The 25,690-nt window shown below is 38.5% G+C and overlaps 1 protein-coding gene across 6 annotated transcripts in view; it reads left to right on the top strand.

Moving 5' to 3' along the window:
* The window catches only part of HSPB11 (heat shock protein family B (small) member 11), a 42,226-nt gene that overhangs the window by 13,357 nt on the left and 3,179 nt on the right, over window positions 1-25,690 (top strand). For 4 of the 6 annotated variants that reach the window (XM_023258719.2, XM_023258722.2, XM_023258718.2 and 1 more), the window contains 3 exons: window positions 8,357-8,463; window positions 10,344-10,412; window positions 14,339-14,382. In XM_023258719.2, coding sequence (XP_023114487.2) covers window positions 8,357-8,463; window positions 10,344-10,412; window positions 14,339-14,382 — 220 coding nt within the window. Of the gene's footprint in view, window positions 1-8,356; window positions 8,464-10,343; window positions 10,413-14,338; window positions 14,383-14,690; window positions 14,996-16,535; window positions 16,747-25,690 lie in introns of those variants that run through there. The other 2 variants (XM_023258720.2, XM_023258721.2) reach the window with 2 other exon arrangements.

Here is a 25,690-nt window from a genome sequence, read left to right as displayed (position 1 = left end):
TTTTTGAGCAACCTCCATACTGTTTTCCACCATGATGGCACTGGTTTTAATTCCCACCAACAGTGCACAAGGGTTCCTTTTTGTCCACATCCTTGCCAACACCTCTTGCTTCTTGTGTTGTTGATTTCAACCATTCTGACAGGTGTGAGGTGGTATCTCATTGTGGTTTTGATTTGCATTTCCCTGATGATGAGTGATGTTGAGCATCTTTTGAGGGTCTGTTGGCCATCTGGATATCTTTGTAGAAATATCTGTTCATGTCTTCTGCCTATTTTTAATTGGATTATTTGGGTTTTTTTAGTGTTAAATTGTATGAATTCTTTATATATTTTGGATATTAACCCCTTATTGGATATATCATTTGCAAATATATTCTCCCATTGAGTGTGTTCTCTTTTTGTTTTGTTGATGGTTTCCTTTGTTGTACAAAAGCTTTTTATTTGGTTTAGTCCTAATAGTTTAATTTTGCTTTTGTTTCTCTTGCCAAAGGGAATATATCTATAAAAATGTTTCTACAGCTGATGTCAAGAGATTACTGCCTATGTTTTTGTTTTTTTTTTTTTAATTTTGGGAGTAGGCGCCTGCGTGGCTCAGTCGGTTGAGCATCTGACTTCGGCTCAGGTCATGATCTTATGGCTCGTGAGTTCTAGCCCCGCGTCAGACTCTGTGTTGACAGCTCAGAGCCTGGAGCCTGCTTCAGATTCTGTGTCTCCCTTTCTGTCTGCCTCTCCCCTGCTTGCACTATCTCTCTCTCTCTCTCTGTCTCTCAAAATAAATAAACATTAAATTTTTAAAAATTATTAAAAAAATAAATTTTCTTTATGTTTTAATTTTATTTTTGAGAGTACAAGTGGGGGAGGGGCAGAGAGAGAGAGGGAGACACAGAATCTAAAGTAGGCTCTAGGCTCTGAGCTGTTGGTATAGAGCCCAATGCGGGGCTCAAATTCATGGACTGTGCTGGGTATGGAGCCTGTTTAAGCCCCTTCCCCATATGCTCTTTCTCTCTTTTCCTCTAAATAAATAAATAAATAAATAAATAAATAAATAAATAAAAGGTACAATTTATTGGCTTCCAGCATATTCACAGTTATACACCTATCTCCATAATCAACTTTAGAGCATGTCATTACTCTCCATTGCAACCCATTGCAGTCATCTTATATTCCCTCTATCCCCATCAGTCCCAGGCTCTCAGTAATCTACTTTATGTTATATCGCTATAGATTTGCCTTTCAGAGATTTAATGTAAATGGAATCATACATATGGTCTTTTGTGACTAGCTTCTTTCACTTACATGTTTTCTTTTTTTTCTTAAAAAAATTTTTTTAACGTTTATTTACTTTTTGAGAGAGACAGAGCACGAGCCGGGGAGGGGCAGAGAGGGAGTCACAGATACCAAAGCAGGCTCCAGGCTCTGCGCTGACAGTTCAGAACATGGGGTTCGAACTCATAAGAAATTATGACCTGAGCCGAAGTTGGATGCTTAACCGACTGAGCCACCCAAGTGCCCCTCACTTACATGTTTTCAAGTTTCATCCATGTTATAGCACATATCAGTGCTTCATTTATTTTTATTGCCAAATAATATTCCATTGTATGGATATAGCACATTTTATTTATCCACTCACCAGGCTGATGGATATTCAAGTTTTTTCTACTTTTAAGCTGGATTTTCTCCAGTCTTATTAAAAAATGCCAAGTGACAAATCCAAGAAACTCAGCAAGCCCCAAGCAAGATAATTACAAAAAGACCATACTGCAGTCTGCTGAAAAGTAAGAAAAATATTTTTTAAATAGCTGCAGGAAAAAATATATTAACTACAAGGGAACAATAGTACCAGTGACAGCTGACTTTGCATCACAAACAGTGGAACACAGGTGACAATGGAACAAAATCTTAAATCTTAAATGCTGAAAAAAGAAACAACAGAAAACCCCTGTCAACTCAGAATTCTGTATCTAGCTAATATATTCTTCAAAATTCAGGGTGAAATAGAAACATTTTATTCATCACAACTAGCCCTGCATCACAGGAAATGCTAAAGGAAGTTCTGCATGTTGAAGTGTTGTAATACTAAATGGAAATTCAAATCTGAGGAAGAAATTAGGTACATTGGAAATTGTAAATATTTGGGTGGATGTAAAAAACTATCCTTTTTCTTTTAATTTTTTAAAAAATTCAACTAACCACGTAATGGGGAAAAAGACACATTGTACTGTGGGATTTATTATATACATATAGTAGCAAATGTTATGTATGTGAATGTAAAATACATGAAAATAATGGCACACAAGTGGAGTTCAATGTAAATTGACTATCGTGAGGTTATTATGACCTTGAGAATAGCCACACACCAAAAAAAGAGATATAAAACCAATAGAAAATTAAATGGAATTTTAGGGTTTTTTATTCGGTCAAAAGTAAATAAGAAAGGAGAAATAGAACAAGAAAAAAATAGATGGGAGGGCAAATAGAAAATGAATAGCAAGATGGTAGACTTAAATCCAACCATAGCAATAATTACATTAAATGCCAATGGGCTAGCCATTTTAATTAAATGGCAGAAATTGTCAGACTGGATAAAAGGACAATACCTATGTATATGCTGTCTGCACGAGATGTACCTTAAGTATAAAGTCACAAATAGGTTGAAAATAAGAGAATGAAATAGATGCATTCTATAAACAATAAACATAGGAAAGTAACTGGCTATATTCATACTAGACAAAGTAGAATGTAAAAGAGGAGAATTACCAGAGCTAAAGGGGACATTTTACAAGGTGTGAGCATCTTTTCATCAGGAAGAGATAATAATCCTAAATGTATACTGACCTAATAATAGATCTTCAAAATTTATAAAGCAAAAGCTGACAGATGAAAGAGAAATAGACAAATCTATAATCATACTTGAAGATTTTAACAACTTTCTTTCAGTAATGGTAAAGCAGCCAGATGAAAAATCTAAAGATACAGATAGTAAAGGCATAGTAAAGATAGAATGATCTGCACAATACTGTCAGTCACCTTGTCTAAACTGACATTTATACAACACTATAATCAACAATGGCACAGGGAACAAGTATACATTAAACATTCACTAAAATGTACTGGGGCATAAAATCTCAATAAATGTCAAAAGATTCAGATCTTAGGGAATATATTTTCCAAAAAATGGTAAACATGTGAGATGATGGTTGTGTTCTTTATTGTGGTCATGATTTTACAACATATACACGTATCAAATCATCATGTTGTATACATTAAACTTATGTAATGTTGTTATGTTGAATATATTGCAATAAAGCTGGAGAAAAGAATTTGTTCTCTGACCACTATGTAAGTAAATTACAAATAAATTTTAAATAGACATCTGGAAGAATATCTCTGAAACTGAGATTTTAAGCATGGCACTTCTAAATAACCCATGGATGGGTCAAAGAAGAAATCACAAGGTATATTAGAAAATATTTTTAGCTGAATGATGATGAAAACACAATATATTCACATTTGTAGATGCAGCTAACGTGGGTGATTCCAGGGAAATTTATTGCATGAATATTTTCTATTATAAAGAATTTTTGAGAACCAAGAAATAAATTTCCACCTTAGGAAGCTAGATAAAGAAGAGCAAAGTATACCCAAAGAATGTAGAAGAAAATTAGTAAAGAGCAGAAATCAATGAAATAGAAAATAGACAATTAGAAAAAATTAACAAAGCCAAAATTGATTATCTGAAGGGATTAATAAAAGTTATAGACCACTAGTAAGATTGACCAAGAAAGAATAGAGAAAATATAAATTACCAGTACCAGCAATGAAAGAAGCAATATTGGGTTCCCTGGGTGGCTCAGTCAGTTAAGCATCCAACTTCGGCTTGGGTCATGATCTCACAGTTCATGAGTTCAAGCCCCATGTTGGGCTCTATGCTGACAGCTCAGAGCCTGGAGCCTGCTTTAGATTCTGTGTCTCCCTCTCCCTTTGCCCCTCCCCTGCTTGTGCTCTGTCTCTCTCTCTCTCTCTCTCTCAAAAATAAATAAACATTAAAAACATTTTTTAAAAAAAGCAGTATCAGTACAGCTTCTAAAAGATTAATAAGTCACTATCAAGGACAAATTGAAGATATTAAATCATTATGTTGTATGCCTGAAATTAATATGTTAGATGTCAGTTATACCTCAATTTAAAAATATTTTCCATTGGGGCGCCTAGGTGGCTCAGTTAGTTAAGCATCCAACTTCGGCTCAGGTCATGATCTCACGGTTCATGGGTTTGAGTGCCACATCAGGCTCTGCACTGAATGGCCCAGAGCCTGGAGCCTGCTTTGGATTCTGTCCCTCCCACTCTGTCTGCCCCTCCCCCACTTGTGCTCGCGCACTCTCTCTCTCTCTCTCTTTCTCTCTCTCTCTCAAAAATAAATAAGCATTAAAAAATGTTTTTAATTAAAAAAGAACAAATTTAGGCTACTAAATTTGACGACTTAAATGGACAGATTCCTTGAAAAACTCAACCTATAAAAATGACAAAAGATGAAAAAGGGAATTTGAATAGCCATGTATCTATCGTAAAGTCTATCAAATATTTTGAGGAAAAAATAGTATGAATCTTTCATAAATAGAGGAAGAAACATTTCTCAAATTGTTTTTTTTGAGAACAGTGTAACCCTGAAACTAAAATCTGACAAAAACATTACAAGGAAAGGAAAGGAAGGAAAGGAAACAAGAAAGGAAAATTAAAGAACAATATTCTTTATGAACATAGACACAAAAATCCTTATAAACTGAATTCAGCAAATGGAATTAATCCTGGGAATGCAAGGTTGGCATATTTACCACGTTATCATAGGAATACAAGGTTGGGTGTAATTCACCACATTGCCAGAACGAGGGGGAAAAATCAGATGATTATCCAATAGATGATTTTGACAAAATCCAACATTCATTTATGATAACAATTCTTAGCAACCAATCAGATTAACCAGTCTGATAAAGTCATCTACTAAACACATTCAGCTTAGTGCTGAAATAATAAATGCTTTCACCCTGAGATTGGAAATAGAGCAAGAATGTTTGCTCTCACCATTTCTATTCAGCATTGTCCTGGAGGTTTTAAACCATGCAATAAGGAAAAAAAAAGATATAAAAGGCATAAATATTAGAAGGAATAAAATTGTCTCTGTTCACAGATTGCATTGTTTCATCTGAATCTACAAAAAACAAGGAATCTACCAAAGAAAGCCTACTAGAGTAATAAGTAAATTTAGCAAGGTCAATATATAAAAATCAACTGTATTACTATATAATAGCAGGAAACATTTGGAAACTGAAGTTTAAAAAATTCCATTTACAATAACAGTTAAAATATAAGAGAGTTAAGTATAAATTTAATAAGATACGCAAACATTTACACTGAAAACTATAAAATGTTGCTGAGAAAAATTAAATAAATAGATGAAAAAAATGCACTACATTAATGATTGGAAAATTTCATATTGTCAAGATGCAATTTCTCCCTAACATAACCATCGATTCAGCACAATGTCGATTAAAATCTCAAATGACTTTTTGCATAAAACACAAGTTGATTCTGAAATGTATATGGAAATGCAAGGGTCTCGTCTAGTCAAAATAATCTTGAAAAAGAAGAAAGTTTGAGCACTTATGTGATTTGATTTCAAGATTTAAAAATAACTTACAGTAATCAAACTGTGATATTTTTGTAAAGATAGGTATCTATATCAGTGGGACAGAATAGAAAGCCCAGAAATAGACCCACTTATGCAAGGTCAATTAATTTTATTTTTTTTTAATTTTTTTAACGTTTATTTATTTTTGAGAGAGAGAGAGAGCATGAGCAGGGGAGGGGCAGAGAGTGAGGGAGATACAATCTGAAGCAGGCTCCAGGCTCTGAACTGTCAGCACAGAGCCTTATGCGGGGCTCGAGCCCACGAATTGTGAGATCATGACCTGAGTTGAAGTCAGATGCTTAACTGACTGAGCCACCCAGATGCCCCAAGGTCAATTAATTTTCAACAGAAGGCTAAGGATATAGAAACAGAACAATGGAATAAAATGGAGGAGGCAGAAATAGATCTACCCATATACAGTCCACTAATTTTAGGCAAAGACATCAAAGCAATTAAATAAGAAAAGGAAAGTCTTTTAGTAAATGGTGCTGGAACAACTGAATAAACATACAAATAAAAATGAACCTCTACCCGTACCTTATACCAAACACAAAAGTTAATTCAAGATGGATCATAGATCTCCACTCAGAGCTAAAATTACTAAGCTTCGAGAAAAAAACATTAGAATGTACCTTCATGACAATGGGGTAAGCAAAGATTTCTTAGGACGTAAAAATCACTAAACATAGAAGAAAAAAAGTTGTAAAACTGGACTTCACCAAAAATAAAACTTCTACCCATTGAAAGACAAAAGGAGGAAAAGAAAAAGGCAAACTACAGACTGGAAAAAAATATACACAATACATATTATTTCACAAAGGACCCCTACAAAAATATATAGTAATGTACAGTTGACCCTTGAACAACATGGGTTTGAACTACATGGGATTTTTTTCTGAATAAATATATGTACAGTGGTGTAAACGTATTTTCTCTTCCTGCAGATTTTCTTAACATGTTTTTTACTCTAGCTTACTTTATTGTATCATTATATAGTACATATAACATACAAAATATGTGTTAATTGATTGTGTTGTCAGTAAAACTTTTGGTAAATAGTAGGCTATTAGTAGTTAGGTTTTGGGGGTCAAAAGTTACACATAGATTTTGACTGCATATCAGGTCGGCAGCCCTAACCCCCACATTGTTCAAGAGTCAACTATATAAACAGTTTAATAATAAAAGAAAAAACACTTAACAGGCATTTCACAAAAGAAAATGTGTGAATGGCCAAAAAGCCCATGAAAAAATGCTTAGCAACATTTGTTATCAAGGAAATGCAAATTAATATCATTGTAAGACACCATTTTACATCCACTAGCATGGCTAACATTTAAAAGACTGACAACAGCAAGTGTTGACAAGGGTGTGGAGCAACTAGAACCCTCTTACATTGATGGTAGGAATGTAAAATAGTACAACCGCTTTGGAAATCTGACAGCTTCTTGTAAAATTAAATATACCTCTGCCCTGTGACCCAGCATTTCTACTCCTAATAATTACCCAAGAGAAATTGAAAATATGTCCACAAAACCACTTGTACAAGAATGTTTGTAATCACCTATTCATAATACTAAAAAACTGGAGGCAATCCAAATATCTAACAAAATATCAAACAAAAGAATGAGTAACCAAATTTTGGCATAGTCTGTGGTCATAGAAATCAGAGCAGTAATTGCCTAAGGGAGGTAAGAATTGTCTGGAAGGAAAGAGAAGGAAAGTTTCTGGAACAATGGAAATGTTATATACCTTGATTGAGGTATTGGTTGACCTATATACATTGTCTAAACTCATTGAATTATAGACTTAAGATAAATTTCACCATAGGTATAAATTTGCCTCCAAAAAAGAAAAAGAAAATAGAAATGGTTATTTCTGTAGGCAGTACTATATATTTAGTTATAGTTATATAGTTATATTTAGTACTATATATTTAATTATATATGTGACTTAAAATTGAGTGCATTTTTTTCTCAACACACATCTATTCTGCATCTACTATGGGTCAGCCATTGTGATAGTTGCTGGGGTATAAAGACAAGTAAGAGAAAGTGGTTTGACTCAGAAAAGTCAGCATCTAGCAGGAGCCATAAAAACACAAGAAATAAGTACCCATGCAAAAATCGATGCTAAGTGCAAAGGAGGCCTGAGGAAGTGATTCTGATTTGTTGGGGTTGAGAGATGGGACCAAAGAGTGAATAAACTTTAAGGGAAAAAAGGCTTTCGGGTCAAGAGAATCTCATGAATTAAGTGAGGCACAGAAACATGAGCCTATATGATGTCTTTGCAGAATCTTAATTGGCCCAATGTGACTACAGTAATGAGAGAGGATACTATGATGGGAGACAGTGTACTTTAATAATGGACCAAATTGTACAGGGTCGTAAAATGCCATACTACACAGTCATGTTTATGAGCAATAAGGGGCCACTGAAGGCTTTCAGACCAGAGCGATATCAGTTCTGTTTCTGTGTTTTTAAAAAATAGATCTGCTAGTAGTAAAGAAGAAGTATTAAAGTTGGGGAGAGATTAGAGGCAGAAGGAAGAGATAGAAAGGAATTATAAGAATCCAGGGTCATTTATTTTTTTTAAATACTTATTCACTAGAATTTTGTGATTAAACATTTTTATTTGGCTCTTCCTTTCTCTTTTTCTTTAAAATTAACAATAGGAATCCAGATACATTTTGGACCACAACAGGAATGTTTCCCCAAGAGTTCATTATTTGTTTTCACAAACACGTAAGGATTGAAAGACTTGTAATCCAAAGTTACTTTGGTAAGCATATCCTATGTGATTATTCATCATCTTTTAATTTTCCCATAGGCAGAGGGCACATATGTAAACTTTTGGCAAAACAAGTAAACTTCTTGGCAGAACACTAACTTTTTTTGCAGTTTTATGGCTGGGGTGGGAGAGTGAGGAATATGGGTTAACTGCCTTGAGCACAGTTAGCTTCTCTAAAATTGCAAATTTGAAACCCTTCCAAAGTGCATAATAATTTCCATGCAATTTACTATTTGATAATCTTTGGCAAAAGACCTATTATAAACATAAGAAGCCAGCTTGCCAGAACACTAAGTTCTTCAACATCTTTATTCCAGATTCATTTGGCTTGGGGTTCTCTGTCAAATTCTTTCTGAAAATCTGATAACCCTGATTATTTGCATGGGATAATTTTGATTCTTCTATTAATAATGGCATTTTCTGAGGGGTTTAGGAGGAGACTCTCCCATTGGAACATCATTCTAATCCTGTCTCATGTTTATTTAAGGATAAAGTATTTCAGACAAAGCCATGGCAGGAAACAATATATCCCAGATGGTTCAAATGAATTTATTGATGAGATTACTTAGAAAATTATGGTCTGAATAAAGAAACAAATCAGGGATGGTGGGAACATCCTGAAACTGGCTACAGCAATAAGTCATTACCACTCCTGGGATAAGGGATGGAAACAGTGTTATCGGAGCCCAGTGGGAGCTGGAGCCTGTGGCCCAGCAGCAGCTGTAATCATGAAGGGACCCAACCACTGTCAAAGACATGGCATGGAAGCAGGAAGGGAGTGGAGAAAAAACTTGATCTCACTTCGCCACTGCCCTCCAATTTCCTCCCAGTGCCTCCCATTAGCCAAATCTGACCAGTAGCCAGTGGTGCTGTCTACAGGGATCCTCCCCCTAGGGCACAGAACAAAGAAGAGAAGAGTGGTTCTGGGGTAGCAGGATCTGGGTTAGGGGTAATGGAGAAAAATCAATGCAGAAGGAAAATGCCTGCATTCTGGTTAAGTCTCTCTTCGGACATTAATTTTAGAGGCTCTGGAGTCAGACACACCTAAAGTTAGAATTCCACTTTTGGCCCCTACTAGTTGTGTATCATTGAACATTTTGCCTTACTTCTCTAGGGTGCCTGATTTCTCTAAGCCTGTTTCCTCATCGATAAAGTGGATTGGTAATATTTTTTCTCATAAGATTATGGTCAGGAGTGAATGAGTAAATAGGCCTGGCTCACAGTAGTTTCTCTAGTAAATATTTATGACCAAGACCGCTAATAATAATAATAATAATAATAGTAATGATAATTAATAATATCAGAATATAAAAATAATTTATTATTATTATTATTATTATTATTATTATTACCAGTATTCAAAAAACTCTGGATGATACCAAATTCAAAGATTCTAGGGGCGCCTGGGTGGCTCAGTCGGTTGAGCGTCCAACTTCGGTTCAGGTCATGATCTCACAGTTCATGAGTTCGAGCCCCGTGTCAGGCTCTGTGCTGACAGCTCAGAGCCTGGAGCCTGCTTTGGATTCTGTGTCTCCCTCTGTCTCTGCCCCTCCCCTGCTTGCACTCTCTCTCTCTCTGTCTCTCAAAAATAAATAAACTTTAAAAAAATTTTTTTTAAAAAAGACTCTACTAACTTTGTGTTGTTAGTACATTTATAAGATTATAGTGACATAAGACTGCATTTTACCATTGGGCCCTACAGACAAACAGAGTATGTGGATGATTTTTCAATGGTGTTTCTGATCCCAGTATTTTGTGCAGTCCCACCACTGGTTGACACTTTGAAACAGGAAAAAAGGAATATAGGGACAGCAACATAAAATCAGGTAGGTAATTAACACTTTATTCATTTTGTTTGCTTACAATGTCAGTGAGGACGTTGAGGATTGAAAAGAGCACCTCTAAAGAGCCAGTTGATTTTGAGCCATGGATTGAAAGAGGTATGTGCTTGTTTTTTACCAGCATTATTCTGATAATGAAGGAGTATTGTCCTTTGATTCTGTATTTCCAATTCGACTGCATTTTGGTGGAAAAAGATGACTCTTGTGATTTATTTAGAGCCCAGAAAAACTCAGGTTTGAATACAAGACTGCTTTTTCACTTACTGGTTATGCAACTGTTACCATGTTAATACTTAATTTTTTGGGGTTTCAGAATCCTTATCTGAAAAATGGTGATGGTAACCTACCATTTAAGGTTTTTGTGAACTTAGTATCTGGCATATGGTAGACAGTAAATGTTAGTTTCTTGTCTTTCCTTCCTTCCTAATTAGTGGTACTATTTAATATCATCAGCAGAATTTCCTCGAGTTAAACACAACATATTGCCTTCATGTGTCTATTTCCTTTCCTTCCATGAAAATACCATGAAAATAATAATAAAGAAATAAAAGGAGTCAGGGCACCTGGGTGGCTTGCTCAGTTGAGTGTCTGACTTCAACTTAGGTCATGATCTCATGGTTTGTGAGTTTGAGGCCCACGTGGGGCTCTTGGCTGTCAGCATGGAGCCCACGTTGGATCCTTTGTATCCCTCTCTGCCCCTCCCCCACTTATGCGAGCACACTCTCTCAAAAATAAGTAAAAAATAAAATAAAGGAATAAAGAAAGAAGGAAGGAAAAGGAAGCATAAACCTACAAGGGCAAAAAATAAAAGCAAACAAAAACCATAGGAGATCAAAGCAGATGTGAGAGATGGATATTATGGAAGAGAGGATACAGGTGGAAGAGAATTAACTTGTACAGCTGAATGGAGTAAGTTATAACCTAAGTGTCAAGGAGAATATCAGTGTGAAGCACGCCAGTTTGCCCAAACAGAACCCTAGAAAGGTCTAGAATTTGAATGTAAGAGGTACCATGGAAAGTGCAAGTGAGACAAGGACCAGAAAACAAGGGTGATTAGTTGAATATCTATATATAGAATGTTTGGGCCCTAGGCAAGTTCTCCTATTCCACAAAGCTGGACCACAAACCACTTGCAAGGGGTGACTAGGAACACTGAATGTTGAGGCTCAGCACTCCGGGAGACCAGGCATAATAGAGGAAGCTACGTGAGGCATGGAGTTGAAAATGGGATTTAAGTGGAAGCCTGCATATTGAATGGTGGGAACGCCTATGTGCTCTACTATTTATGACAGCAACCAAGAATATAGTCCTGGCCAGGAGACCGAATGATTAATTTTTGGAGAAACTGAATGGCTATAGAAAAAAGACCTGTGGATACTGACAAAGGCTAGCTTTTTCCTGGCCACCTATTGAAATCCACTAGTCAGTGAGCCTGGTTTCATGCACACAATTTTCAAGTGATTTATTATAAGTAACGAAAGACAGCCAAAGATCACAAAGACATTTGGTGAAAGCCTCAAACCCTGAATATGATCAAGCCTTTAGTTCTAATTCCAGTATATAGGAAACAGAGGACAGAGGAACAGATTTAATGAAACCATGAAGAGGCAAGATGACAAAATGTGTGTCATTCTGCATTCTGGCCCCTTCAGTAAGTCTGACGTGGGAAAAAATAGGGGGAAAATTAGTTCAAGATTAAAAGAGACTTAGTTCTGATTTGGATAAAGCAACCATAAGAAGACATTTTGGGAACAATTGGAAAATTTGAATGTGGACTGGTTATTATATAATATTAAAGCATTTTAAAAATTATTTTAGTGTTTGTTTATTTTTGAGAGAGAGACAGAGCACGAACGGGGGAGAGGCAGAGAGAGAGGGAGACACAGAATCTGAAGCAGGCTCCAGGCTCCAGCTGTCAGCACAGAGCCCAATGCAGGGCTCAAACCTACAAACCAGGAGATCATGACCTGAGCCAAAGTCAGACACTTAACCGACTGAGCCACCCAGGCGCCCCTAAAGCATTTTTTAATGTTAGTATGATAATAGTATTATGGTTACGTAAGAAAATACCTTTATTATTTAGAGATAGATAATCAAATATTTGGAGGTGAAATGTCATGTTGTCTTAGAACATGCTTTAAAATACTTGAGCAAAAAAAATTCCATAAATTAGGTATACTGAAATGTTAATAAGTATAAAATCAAGATGATAGGTATATACAGGAATTATATCCTCTCTTCTTTTATGTATGTGAGATTTTCCAATTTTTCATAATTATAAAACTAAACAAATGAAAGAAGAGGTTGTTATTAACTCCTGGTAGAGGAGGAATTGTGTAAGAAAGAAAATGGGATCGTAGTCCATTACTCATTTCAGCAGTAAATAGCATTTACATAGGCAATAATGTAACCATCAAGTATTGATTTCAAAATTGAGAGGATGGCGGGAGGGAAAAGTTACAGGAGGAAAAGGGAGAGAATATTGGTCTAAGAGACCTAAACTTTCTCCTACCATAATATAAAGTCAGTAAATCATTTACAGATTGAGAAAAGGAATATAAACATGTTACAATTCCAGGAAAAAAAGCTTAAGGAGTTGAAAACATTACCTCTCAGGAGCAGGACTAGAGAAGGAAGAAAGGGTCAGGGAGGGGATGGATTACTATTCATTACCTGAGAGAGAGGTTAGGAAACAAAGTCATGCACCATCTTACTTCCTACAGACTACCCTGTTTGTAGGATGTGCCTTGAAAAAGTATGCATGCTAACTATTCTGATACAAAGAGAGTTAATTTCTAAATTATGACAGTATTTATTATTATATTAGTCAAATCATATTTCCAGGGTACCTGGGTGGCTCAGTCGGTTAAGCGTCTGACTTCAGCTCAGGTCACGATCTCACGGTTCGTGAGTTCGAGCCCTGCATCGGGCTCTGTGCTGACAGCTCGGAGCCTGGAGCCTGCTTTGAATTCTGTGTCTCCCTCTCTCTTTGCCCCTTCCCAGCTCACACTCTGTCTTGGTCTCTCAAAGATAAATAAACATTAAAAAAAAAAAAAATTCAGGGGCGCCTGGGTGGCTCCATTGGTTGGGCATCTGACTTCGGCTCGGGTCATGATCTCACAGTTCGTGAGTTCGAGCCCCGCATCAGGCTCTGTGCTGACAGCTTAGAGCCTGGAGCATGCTTCAGATTCTGTGTCTCCCTCTCTCTCTGCTCCTCCCCCACTCATGCTCTGTCTCTCTCTCCTTCAAAAATAAGTTAAAAAAACATTTAAAAAAATTCAAATCATGTTTCCAAAAAGTGATTGATGTGATTAACTTGTGATCAACTAAGTTAATGTTTTAAAATTATATAAGTAAAGGTTTTTTAAGTTAGATACCTGAAAAGATCAATTCATGGGCAGCATAATTCAACATCACAGTAAAAATTTAGTGTGAGAAACTGAGCTGTAGTCATGACCCATGAGAGTGGTGATAAGATGGCTCCTTTCAAGGGGCACCTGGGTGGCTCAGTTGGTTAAGCATCTAACTCTTGATTTCGGCTCAGGTCATGATCTCGTGGTTCGTGAGTTCAAACCCTGCATCGGGCTCTGCACCAGCATCATGGAGCCTGCTTGAGACTTGAGATTCTCTCTCTGCCCCTTCCCTACTCTCTCTCATGCTCCCTCTCTCTCTCAAAATAAATAAACTTAAAAAAAAAGATGGCTCCTTTCAGGCCTATAATAACTGTTAATAGCTTGATCCTTAAAAGGGACTTCCACATTTTATCCATTCCTTACTTTATATTCCTTTACTGTAATTTCCATTTGTTTTGTTTATACTTACTAGAGATGGTCTAGAACTCACAGTTTATCTTTCATGCTTTTTATATCACATATTCCTATTTTGAAATTGAATTTTAACCCCAAAACCCTGGTAAGTCTGATCTAACTATAGTTTACCAGACATCATGTTTTGCTGAACATAAATTTCAGTAGCTGTCCTCATGTATTTTGGTCCCTAATTCATTTCTGTTAAATTTGCTTTAGATCTAGTCCACACAGAGGGGCAGCTTCAAAATGAAGAAATTATGGTAAGTAAATATACTTGGTAGAGATAAACAGTATCTTTAGCCAGCACAATGTATTTAAATTTTAAATCTATCTCTTTAGTCATAAAGTTAATAAATATCTTCCTGTTATATTATAGGTTCTTTATCCAATCAACCAACAGAGAAGGTTATTCTCAATAATATTATATTCTAAACATAGCATTCATAAACTAGGCTCTTGTCTATCGTAGAATGACAGCAAGGATAAAACAGTTCACTTATTTATCTTTATTTTGTTCGTTTATTTTGAAGTATTTACTTGCTTTGCTTTCTTTCATTTGATTCCGTAGGCCTTTAGAATAGGAATTGAAAAAGGTCGAGATGCCAAAATCGGATGTTAATTTAAGCATGAAAGGACAAGGGAGATTCACATAAGGGGAACTGGAGCATAGGATCAGCAACAAATAAGCCAAAGAGAGATGAGGTGGAAAGAGAACCAGCATTTTTCGACAACATTCCATTGGGCTTTGCTTGTCAAGTGGAATGAATGCCCGTTGATGAAGCTGCTGCCTCATCAGGAGTTTCTCTGTTCCTGCTAGTTTATCAGGCCCTGGTTTTAGACAAACACACAAAAAAGTAAAACAACTGAATGTGGCGTGTTTTTTTGTTTTTTGTTTTTTTAGATGATAGTGTTTGTTTAATTAAGATTTCTCTAAATGAGGCTTAAAGTTAAGTTTCCTTCTTCACAACTTACTGGGCGCAGCGTTTCAAAAGATTCTGTAGGAAGTTTTTGAATCCTCTTAATTATCTTCTCTACCACCCACATGTGCCCAAGGACTGGAGAGGCCAGTGGGGGGCAGAAAAATGATTAATTAGACAGAATATTAACTGCCTGTTTTTGTCCATCTTTACTAATGGGTTATGATTAGTAAGCTTCTGGTAAGTATTTTGTTTCAGAACTCACTGTGAATCAAGGAGCATTGCAAAATTATATAGAACATTTGGAAAATAGTAAGGGGGAATGGGAAGCTGGAAATCAGCCATGATTTTATTAGCCTGCCACAACAGCTTTTTTTTCTTCTAGTTGTCAATATGCATCACATAGTTATCAAAATGAAGAAGTTTGTATCTTTTTAAACAATATTATATTACAAGTTTCATAATTAAAATTAAATGTGTGAAAATAGGCAAATGTTAACTGATTTCATTTTTCCTCCCTCTGTCATTACAAGTAATACTACAGAGGCCATGTTATGCACGTCCTTGCTACCGTGATCGTCACCTTGTGAATTATTCTCTAAGATTAAATTTCAAGGAATAGAATTACTGGGTCCATCAGTGTAGACATGTTTATAGCTGCTTATGTATATTGTCAATTTGCTTTCCAGAGAAATTATATAAATGTGAAAGTATAGTAACGTTTCAGGGTATATAGTCAGAGGAATCATAAAACAAGGGAAATCTAACATGAAAAATACTTCAGAAAGACACTTTTTAAAAATGTTTATTTTTGAGAGAGAGAGGGAATGTAGGCAGGGGAGGGGCAGAGAGAGAAGGGGACCAAGGATCTGAAGTGGCTGTGCCGACAGCATCGAGCCCAATGTGGGGCTCGAACTCATGAACCATGAGATCATGACCTGAGCCGAAGCTGGACGCTCAACTGACTGAGCCACCCAGGTGCCCCATAGAAAGACACTTAAAAAATTAATCAGAGGGGCGCCTGGGTGGCTCAGTCGGTTAAGCGTCCGACTTCGGCTCAGGTCACGATCTCGCGGTCTGTGAGTTCGAGCCCTGCGTCGGGCTCTGTGCTGACTGCTCAGAGCCTGGAGCCTGTTTCCGATTCTGTGTCTCCCTCTCTCTCTGCCCCTCCCCCGTTCATGCTCTGTCTCTCTCTGTCCCAAAAATAAATAAACGTTGAAAAAAAAAATTAAAAAAAAAATTAATCAGAAATGTAAAGTTGCAATTGTTAGCTCCACCTGCTTTTTTTTTCATCAAACCAATGCTGATACTTGCCTGATAATACATCAGAGCAACTTCACTATTATGTGCAGCTGGCTTCTCTTCTGAGTGTTGTAGCTTATATATTATTATATATTTAGGATATCATTCTTGCATCAAACCCTTTCTTCTGCTAACTGCCATTCAACAGTTAACTAGAATTGCTAAAAGCACTCATATTGATTTTTCCTTTACAGGCCCGGGATGGCCACGCCACTTACTTGAGATTCATTATTATATCAGCCTTTGATCATTTTGCATCTGTGCATAGTGTTTCTGCAGAGGGAACAGCAGTCTCAAATCTTTCTTAGTCATTATAACAAAATACACTTGCATGGTTTTTTAACAGTACATTTATTTAAACATGAAGTTGTCATTGATGTACTTTATTAAAGGGACTGGTATCGATCTGTTTCGGTTTTTATTTTCTCTTCACCATTTTGCGCAAAGGAATTGGTTCATTAGTCAGAAGTGTTGGCCACCATGTAGGCTATGAGAAAGCTCTCACTTCTATATACAGCTTAACAAAGGAAATGACTATATGTGAAAACTTAACTGATAATCCGTGGTGTCCTCACAACATCTAACAGGATGCCCCTCAGATATCAGTGCATTAATTTTTTTTTAGGTTCAGTGCATTAATTTTTTAACTGATGAAAAGGGCTAAGTGAGCAATATAGACACGGAATGTATGAATTCAGAAGAGAGAAAGTACTTATGGGAAGGTTTCATGGAGGCGACATGAGCTGGGTCTTGTAGAACAAATTATTTATTTCTTTTAATTTTATTTTGCCTTGATTTGAAAATCTCAGGGAAGAATTAGGAAAAACATTATCGGACTTCCCATAGACAACCATATTGATATTACTTGATTTTTTGGATAAGTTGGGGAGGTAAGGAATAAAATAAGACAGACTAGAGGGAAATAAAACCTCTGAATGTACTTTATTATATAGTTTGACTTTGAAAACATAAATAACCAATATAGCCAAAAAGTAAAAAAAGAAAATCCAGAATATTGAAAAATAAACCAGAAATGCGTAAACCTAATGTTATCTCAGGTTGATAAACACATAGAAACAATGGCATTAGAACATAGTGTTTTGCCTGTGGGGTTCGTATTAGTTTCTTGGGGCTGCCATAATAATGTACGACAAATTGGGTGGTTTAAAACAATAGAAATTTAGTCTCTCACGGCTCAGGAGGCTACAAGTCAGAAATGAAGGAATTGACAGTGTTTGTTCTTACTGGAGGTTCTGAGGGAGAATCTGTTCTATGCCTTTCTCTTAGTTTCTGGTGTTTCTGGAAATCCTTGGCTTGTAGCACCGCAGCTCCACTTTGCCTCTGTCATCGTATGGCATGCTCTCTGTATGTCTTCACATCATTCTCCCTCTGTGCATATCTGTTTCTGTGTGTCTTCTCTTCTCATAAGGACATCAGTCCCATGTTGAATTAGGGTCCACCCTACTCCAGTGTGACCTCATCTTAACTAATTACATCTGCAACGTATTTTCAAGTAAAGTCACATTCAAGGATTAAGACTTCAACATGTCTTTTTAGAGACCGTTCAACCCACAACACAATCTTAGTGAAATATCTTTATGATAGTTAATTTTGTGTATTATCTTGACTGGGCCACAATGCCCAGATATTTGTTCCAACATTCTGAATGTTTTGTGTGTGGGGGTTTTTCTTGAATGAGATTCACATTTAAATTGGTGGACTTTGAGTAAAGCAGGTTGCCCTCCATAATGTGGGTGGACCTCACCCAATCAGTTGAAGACCTTAATAGAACAAAGACTGACCTTTCCCAGGCAAGAAAGAATTCTGCCAGTGGACAGCTTTCGGACTTGTACTACAACATTAGCTTCCCTGGGTCTCCAGCCTGTCAGCCAACCCTACAGATTTTGGACTTGCCAGACTTCATAATCATATGAGCCAATTTCTTAAAATCAATCTCTCCCCCCCCCCATTATCTGTGTGTGTGTGTGTGTGTATGTGCATGTGTGTGTGTATATATATGTGTGTATATATATATATACACACACACACACACACACGCACATACACACACACACACACACATATATAATGGGAGGAGAGGGAGGTGGTGGCTATTACTGCTATAACCTACTACAATTAAACACTGTATGCCCCCTGATGTGAAGCAACATGAAGCACACAGGCCAGCCTCCGAAGTCCTCATGCCAAAATTACTGAGCCTAAATCAAGTTCTAGAGTTCACTTCCATTTCCAGGAAACACGAGGGATGGATAAACAAGTAAAATGACACCAAAAGGAAGCAAATAGACTAGAGGCCATTTTGTAGCTCACTGAAATGTGCAGAGCTGCGCCTTCCCTGCACAAGGTAAGATATGCTTCCTGGCCTTCTTTGCTTGGGTAGGGCCATGTGACCACTTGTGGGCGATGAGATGAGGGGAAAGTGATTGCTAGGCTGAGCATTTAATTGCCTGCATGAGACACTTCAAAGCTCTTTTTTTTTTCCTCTGTCACAACGACCGGCCGCGACGTTCTACACAGTAACTACTTCATCAGTTTGGGTCTGGAAGTGAGCCTGGTGATGGCAGGTAGCAGACCTCTCAGCCAGTGTGAGATGGACATACAGAAGGAAAAATAAAGGTTCATCGTTTTAAGTCAATGAAATTTAGAGTATAACCTGGCCTATCCTGACCGATTCACAGACAAATCTAGAATGTGGCTTATCCTACAGAGCAAGTGACCTGGTTTCTTCAAGTCAGTGGCCTGAAAAATGGTAATTAAGGGAGGCGGTCCACTCTAGATTCAAAAAGGCATGAGAGTCCCAATAACTTCATGCCATGTGTAGATCATGTTTGGATCTGATTTGAGCAAACCAACTGAAAGTAAGGCATTTTAAAGACAATTGAGGACGTACTCTTACAGATTGGGTGTTACTGTTCATTTTGCTAGGTGTGTTACTGGCATCATGCTTAGGCAAGAATGCTCATACTTTTCAGAGATGCGTATAGACGTATGTAGGGGTAAAATGACATATCTGGAATTTGCTTTAAAATACTTCAGCAGATTTTTTTAAAGGGAAATGGCATTAGTTGCAACAAATATGGCCATAAATTGTTAGATCTGGGTGGTGGATATATGGGGGGGGGGCGCTTCACTGTACCCATCCTTTATCTTCGTGTGTGCTTGACATTCTCCATAATAGAAAAATAAAAATCATTAATGCTACTGAGGGCATCTCTGTGCTGCCCCTCAGATGATTTCCTTAGAAGAGATTCCCAGCGGAAACTGGTCAAAATTAGGCTCTTAACTACTTTCTGATAAACTACTTACCACGATTTGTTGCACAAATTTACTTTTAGAAAGGTAAGTTTCAAATAAATGGAGGAGAGTAAGAAAGGTATTTCAAGAGCAACATTGGTGTGATCGGCAATGGGAAGATGAGCACTCTCTGATCAAACACATTTGGAGAGTGATGAGGATTTAAGTCTGACTAGGGCAAAGAATGAGACGAAAACCATACAGATCACAGACAGCCTTTAATGCTCTCAAATAGTTTCCCCTAACACTGGAGCCACGTAAGGTTTTTGAGAAGGAAGGTGACTCAGAGCAATTGCGTTCCTGTTCAATAAAATGAAATGCTAAGGATTCTCTTTTGGCCACCTTCCTAAACTGAAATGTCAATGATTCTTTGCGTAAGAAGGGCTCACGGATTGCTGGAAGGGATCTCCAGAGGTTGTCTGATTGATCTCTTTGGCACAGACCTAGTAAATTATCTCTAAGTCTTTTTTCTCGGTTTCTGTCTTCCGCGGATGCAGGCAGCAAGTTATCAGTGTTAGTGCTTGTCTTACCACTTTATGATACTTAAAAACAGCATAGTCTTTAACCTGCGTTTTCCTGGACTTTAAAAACTCATTTCATCCTTATAAAAACCTCTCCAAGTTTCAAGCAATAGGTATAATAATATGTGGCTTTATCTTTTTTCCTCCTCACTGCTGAACCCCATCATCTTTTCAAAGTATCATTTGTCCCCAGTTGGCTTCCTCTGTCCCCCTCATCCCTCCACCTACCCACTGGTAGGTGGATTTATCTCCACCTACCCACTGACTCCTGACTCCCATTGTGCTGTGTGTGCTATGCGATTTAGACCTTTGAGTCTGCCTTCTCTTTCCTTTCCTTAGGTATCTTTACAGCTAGCTTCCTCATGGACTTCAGATCCTTACACCAAATCTCAGTGAGGCCTTCCCTGGCGTCCTGTATCTATCTCACTATCCTGGCCATCTCCCACCCACACCACCCACACACACCACTGCAACATGAACACATTCAGTCTTCCTTCCCTGTGTTTTTCTCCTGTGTTCTGGGACTAGCCACCCTGTGTCTGGTACCTTACTCCTCTTTTCTCACTAAAATTCAACTTAGATTTTCCCCCCTTCAACCATATCCCAAGTCAGCTTTGAAAGATGAGGTCAGTGCAGCCTCCTTTCAGGTGTAAGTATCTTGGGTAGGGTCTCCATTGATTGAATTGCCCTTGGCTCCCACAAGCCTTCAGGGATGGCCCTACCTATTACTATACATATTTTTTTCTTTTCTTTTTTTTTAAGTTTATTTATTTTGAGAGAGTGAGAGAGAGAGCAGGGGAGGGACAGAATGAGAGGGAGAGAGGGAATCCCAAGCTGGCTCTGTATGGTCAGCCCGACGCAGGGCTCAAACTCACAAACTGTGAAAGCATGACCTGAGCCAAACCTAAGAGTCGTACGCTTAACTGACTGAGCCACCCAGGTGCCCCACACATATTTTTTTCTTATTTCTTATGTATATCGTATTTGTTGTGTCTTTCCCTCACTAGCATGTGAGTTCCACAGGGCAGAGAACTTTTCTTTTGTTTATGACTGTATCCTCAGGCCCTAGTGCCTGGCACATAGTAGATTTTCAATGAATATTTTCAATAAATAAACAATGTTCATTTGTTTGCATATCTCTGTCTCTATACTATAACATCCTTGAGGAGTTTTTTAATAAAGCTAGCTAATAAAGTACCCATTTTTGGATCATTTACCGTGGGCCAGTGCCTACTACAGTGCCAAGTTAAACAACCAATCAATTTATTTAAAGGGATGGATTTTTTAAAAAGTAAAAATCTAGGGGCACCTGGGTGACTCGTTGGTTAAGTGACTCTTTTTTTTAAATTGTTTTTTAATGTTTATTTATTTGTTTTTGAGAGAGAGAGAGAGCAAGCAGGGGAGAGGCAGAGAGAGAGGGAGACAGAATCCCAAGCAGGCTCCACACTGTCAGCACAGAGCCCAATGCGGGACTTGAACTCACCGACCATGAGATCATGACCTGAGCTGAAACCAAGAGTTGGACGCTTAACCGACTGAGCCACCCAGGCGCCCCGTGTGTCTAACTCTTGATTTCGGCTCAGGTCATGATCTCACGGTTCGTGAGTTCAAGCCCTGTATCCGGCTCTGCGCTGATAGTGTGGAGCCTGCATGGGATTCTGTCTCCCTCCCTCTTTCTCTGCCCCTCCCCCACTCGTGCCGTCTCTGTCTCTCAAAATAAATAAAACAAAACAAAAAGTAAAAATCTAATGACGTTTTATGATGTACTCAAACAGGGCAAAGAAATTTTACACAAATGAAAATTCTTGCATCTCTCACTCATTTATGCAGACTTTTAACAAGCATTGCAGTTCTGAGTCCTGTCTCAGGAATTCCCCTCCATGGGGGGCATCCTTTGGGAGCTCCACCTTCTAAGGTGATGCTCCAACAGCCCGTTGTAGCTGATAGCAAGCCCCCTAAAAATAGCATGTGGCAGTGTGAGAAGTTTTATGCGTATAGCTTTTGACACAAATTCCATTTATAGGAATACATGCTAATGAAAGAATCAGATCAGTGACAAATGAACCAAGATTTATAGCAATGCTGTTTACAGGACAGAAAACTGGAAACAACAGTGCATCCATACATTAGAAAGCAAATATATAGACATCAAATATCACACTTTATAATGGGATATAAATCATTTATAAATATAGGATGGATACTTCTGGTTAAAGATGGTGGCAGAAAGAGATTTTTACTCTGTCTCCTTTTTCAAAACACATATTCACAACAAAAGAATTATAAAAAGAAAAAAAAAAAGAATTTCATCTTCAAGGAAATAATTACGACCTCTAACTGGAAAGGATTTTCACTACATACGGTGAAATCGGGATTTTTGGTGAAAAGGAAGCTGAGAACAGCCATGCTTTACCGGAACTAGAGACTTTTCTTGAACATGTCACAGACATGAAATGCTTATTCAACATTTTTTTTTTTTTTTATTAGACTCAAGCCATCTCAGCCCTCAGGTAGCTTCAGAGGAGGGGGAATGTCCCCAGAGGGCTAAGGTTAATAAACTCCAAATGGCAGCGGAGATGGAACTGAAGGAGAGACAGGCAGGACACAGCAGAGGAGGTGCTGGAGGAAGCATGGTGAAGGCGGGCTGCTGTAAGAAAATCCAGCAGGCTGGGGGCTTAAACAGACATTTATTTTCTCACACTTCTGGAGACTGAAAGGCCAACCTCAGAGTGCCAGCATCGTTGGTTTCTGGTGAGGCCTCTCTTCCTGGCTTGTACACGGCCACCATCTTCCTGTGTGCTCACATGACCTCTTCTCTGTCCACAGCGGGAAAGCGAGCTCTCTGGTGTCTGTTCTTAAAAGGACACTGATCCTATTGTATCATTGCCCTTGCCTGACCTCATTTAACGTTACTAATTTTTTTTAATGTTTATTTTTGAGAAACAGAGACAGAGCATGAGCAGGGGAGGGACAGAGAGAGGGGGAGACACAGAATCTGAAGCAGGCTCCGGGCTCTGAGCTGTCAGCACAGAGCCCGACGCGGGGCTCGAACTCGTGAGCCGTGATATCATGACCTAAGCCGAAGTCGGACCCTCAACCAGCTGAGCCACCCAGGCTCCCCTCATTTAACCTTAATTACCACCTCTAGGCCCTGTTTCCAAATAGAGTCACCCTGGGGGTTAGAGCTACAACATATGAATTCAGCGCATACGAGGTGGTGAGAAGGCAGTTAAAGCAGAGAGTGTGACTGAGGGGATTTCTAGGAGCACCGTTGCAAAGGAGGTAGTAAACTTAATAAGAGGGTATCTAAGACTGCTAATCTATTTTTTAATTTGAATTTGTTTAATTTACGTCCAAGTTAGCATATGATGCAGCAATGATTTCAGGAATAGATTCCATAATGCCTCTTACCCATTGAGACCATCCCCCCTCCAACCACCCTCCAGCAACCCTCTGTTTGTTCTCTATATTTGAGTGCCTTATGTTTTGTCCCCCTCCCTATTTTTATATTATTTTTGCTTCCCTTCCCTTATGTTCATCTGTTTTGTATCTTAAATTCCTCATATGAGTGAAGTCATGTGATACTTGTCTTTCTCTGACTAATTTCGCTTAGCATAATACCCTCCAGTTCCATCCCCGTAGTTGCAGATGGCAAGATTTCCTTCTTTTTGATAGCCGAGTAATACTCCACTGTATATATGTATACCACATCTTCTTTATCCATTCATCCATCGATGGACATTGGGCTCTTTCCATACTTTGGCTGTTGTTGATAGTGCTGCTATAAACATTGGGGTGCATGTGCCCCTTTGAAACAGCACACCCGTATCTCTTGGATAAATACCTAGTAGTGCAATTGCTGTTAAGACCGCTAACCTAAATGAAAGTTGCAGATAGCCCCAGTTTACTCCATCCTTCTACACTCTGTTCCAACAAATAACATGTCCCATTAAAGGAGAGTAATCAGAAAAGACCCAGAAGGGTACTGTTTTAGGTCAGGTTCTCTAGAAACAGAGCCCAAAACAGAGATTCTTGCAGGAGCGATTTACTGAATGAGTGCTGTCAGGAAGCAAGATATGCCAGGAGGGGAAAGCTGATCCAAGATATGGCTTCAGCTGAAGCCCCAGCCTGATCCCATAGGGAGCTCTGGACCATGAGTGGCACCAGAGAGGTATACTCCCCACCATGAGGCAAAAGACCAGGACTTTGTGCTTCAAATGCATCAATCATGGGCCACCTCAGGAATTTTGGGTAACACGGCTCCTGTCACTTGAGGGCACTTGTCAGGAGAAAGGGCATCTGTGAGCAACCAATACGGCAGCTGGCAGATGGGTGCACTGGCTTGGTGAGAGGGACCAGGGTGGATCACCAGCAACATCCAGTATCTTAGTGCTCCTCAAACTGTGGCCCCTGAAACAGCAGCGTCAGCCTCCATCTGAGAACTTGTTAGAAACGCAGATTTCCTAGCCCCCCCTGCCCCCCCCCCGCAGATCTGTTGAATCAGAAATACTGGGGGGTGAGACCCATGAATCTATTTTAACAAGCCCTCCAGGGAATTTTAATGCATGCCGAAGCTTGAGAACCACCACACCGTTAGAGAATGATGACTAGAAACTAAAAGACATTGGAGGAAAAAAACAGAAAAATGAAGCGGCTATACGACACATGTTGCAAGAGAAATGAAAGAACACAAGAACTGAGGCCCATGGAAGACAAAAAGAGCTCAAAGAAGAGATACAAGGATTTAAAGAAAAAATTATAAGGCACGGAAGATGGACAGTGAGCTGCCAGAGCTAATAAAAGACATGGAAGAGAAAAATAAAACCATTTCAGAGGTAAAGCCACGTAAGAAACAAAGGGATGATGATGGTAGTTACAACAGTCAGCATTCAGTTAGGACCCTACAATCACCCCAGATCTGTATTTAAAGCGGAGAGGGAAATAGTGCAGGGAATTTGTTACAAAATGTTGAAGAGGTTGGGAAAACAAACAGGAGGTAGGAATGTAACCCAACGTTGGCACCCATGAGCCACACTCACTATTGACCAGCAGAGGCACCATCACTGTCTCTGAACAGAAGCCACCCGCTGCCGTGGTGATAAGACGGCCACGGTGCACGGTCCCCTTCCATCCCTATAGCCAGATATGGGAAAAATGGCTTCTCCCTTCTACCCACCTTCTAATCTCCCACCAGCGCTTCCCCGTGGCAGAACCTAAGCAGAACACAGTCAGTCTTCAGGCTTCCAGGTCCCTGAAATCCAGAGGAGAGGGTGCGCAGATGGGAATGGGTGAGAACCAACAAACTTTATCTGGCTCAATAATAAACCCAGTTTAGGAAGAATCCGGGTCAGAGGAGAGAGATTGAGAAAAATCACGGAATGAAATAGAACACAGATTTAAAAAAATAGTTACAGAGAATAGCTATGGAAGAAAAGGGATACAGCATACCTAATTATAGTTCCTAAGAGAGTAGGATAAAATACAACAGAAAAGATGTTCCAGGCAACTGAAGA

The sequence above is a fragment of the Felis catus genome, chromosome C1, assembly GCF_018350175.1.
Source record: "Felis catus isolate Fca126 chromosome C1, F.catus_Fca126_mat1.0, whole genome shotgun sequence".
In the NCBI taxonomy this organism is placed as follows: Eukaryota; Metazoa; Chordata; class Mammalia; order Carnivora; family Felidae; genus Felis; species Felis catus.
Note: the sequence above shows the minus strand (reverse complement) of the source record. Positions and strands in the feature narration are given on the sequence as shown.